Raw genomic sequence first — 1319 nt, forward strand, 5'->3', positions numbered from 1 at the left:
AAGAACCGGTTTTGGGCAAGCGGCGACGCTCCCGACGGACCTCGGGAAGCAGCCGGAGCAACGGAGCGATTTTAACCGGTGCGCGGCAGCGACGCGCGGCTGCCGAGGCGCAGAGTTTGCGACCGAAGAGATGGGCCTGAACGCATACGGCCGCTCTCGCTCTTTTTAGGCAATATTGCTTCACTTGAGCGGATTTCGGACCGTTTTGGGGGGCAAAGAGGAGCGTTTCGGAGGGAGCCTGACCGGCACTGCGCGCGCGGCGGGGCTGAGGCTCGGCTGGCCGGACAGGCGGGCGGTTAGCGCTCGGTGCGTGCCGCAGCCGCGGCCAAGAGCCGTTTCCTCTCTTCTCCCTCCGTTTAGGAGAGGGACGGAACAGTTTTTCCACCTTTCCGGAGAGCGCCCACGTTACCTCAATGTGCTGAAACATGTAGGGGTGGTTACAGATCTTCCGCAGCTGCATGATGGTGTTCATTAAGGTTTTCGTACCGCCTTTACCCTGCGCCGGGGAGAGGAGAGATGTGAATTTAAGCGTACCGACTGCCGTAGCCATCCAGGCGCCGGCCAGGGATATTCCGGGAGTATTTATTTAGCCGGCAATTCACAGCCCCGAGGCTTCGGCGCTGCCCCGCATCCACCCGGAGCGGTGTCTGGCGGCGCGGGACGCGCTGGGTGGGCAGCCCGGCTCTCCCCAACCCCCCGTGGGACCAAGTTGAAGGCGTTAAAACAGACGTTAAAGTCCCCTCGAGGAGCTCACGGCTGACGGAGGGGGTTGGAGCGGAGCTGAAGAACGCGGAATTTTTCACCTCCAGCTTTTAGTCCAGACCCAAGTGCCTTTTTTTAATTTTTTTTTTTTTTTTTCTTTCGATTAATTGCCATTTGACTTTTTCATGGCTTTGGGACAGCGCATTGGTGGCCCGGGTGGGTTTCCCCGGCCGCCGCGGGGGTTACACGCAGGTTACGTGGACGCAGGAGGGTTTCACCCCGGGCTCGCCCCGGCAGCCAGTCCACCGGAGCCCTCTGCTCCGACCCGCTTTTTTTTTTTTTTATTATCATTTTTACTTATAAAAGGGGTTTTCGCTCCATCTGTTGACGCCACAACTGGGGAAAGAACAGCCACCCCCGTCCCCGGGGGCGTTTCCATCCATCCTCACTGGAGGAATCGGCCAAAAGGCAGGACTTTGGCGGCTGACAAAAAGACAGACCTTTTTGTCCTTCTCGGAGCCGTCGGTCAGCAGCACCCCCTTGGCCTGCATGTGTCTGTAGAGGACCCTCTGCAGCGCCGACATGTCGCATTTGAGCACGTATTCCACCTGCAAGGA

General features: G+C 58.8%; 1 protein-coding gene across 1 annotated transcript in view; it reads right to left on the minus strand.

Annotated features, from left to right (window-relative positions):
* Positions 1–1319, minus strand: part of LOC104282054 (transcription activator BRG1-like) — a gene marked incomplete at both ends in the record, with an annotated part of 14131 nt that overhangs the window by 727 nt on the left and 12085 nt on the right. The window contains 2 exons of the mRNA XM_009880119.1: positions 410–496; positions 1203–1310. Coding sequence (XP_009878421.1) covers positions 410–496; positions 1203–1310 — 195 coding nt within the window. The remainder of the gene's footprint in view (positions 1–409; positions 497–1202; positions 1311–1319) is intronic.

This window comes from Charadrius vociferus, unplaced genomic scaffold (genome assembly GCF_000708025.1).
Source record: "Charadrius vociferus isolate BGI_N301 unplaced genomic scaffold, ASM70802v2 scaffold3152, whole genome shotgun sequence".
Taxonomy (NCBI): domain Eukaryota; kingdom Metazoa; phylum Chordata; class Aves; order Charadriiformes; family Charadriidae; genus Charadrius; species Charadrius vociferus.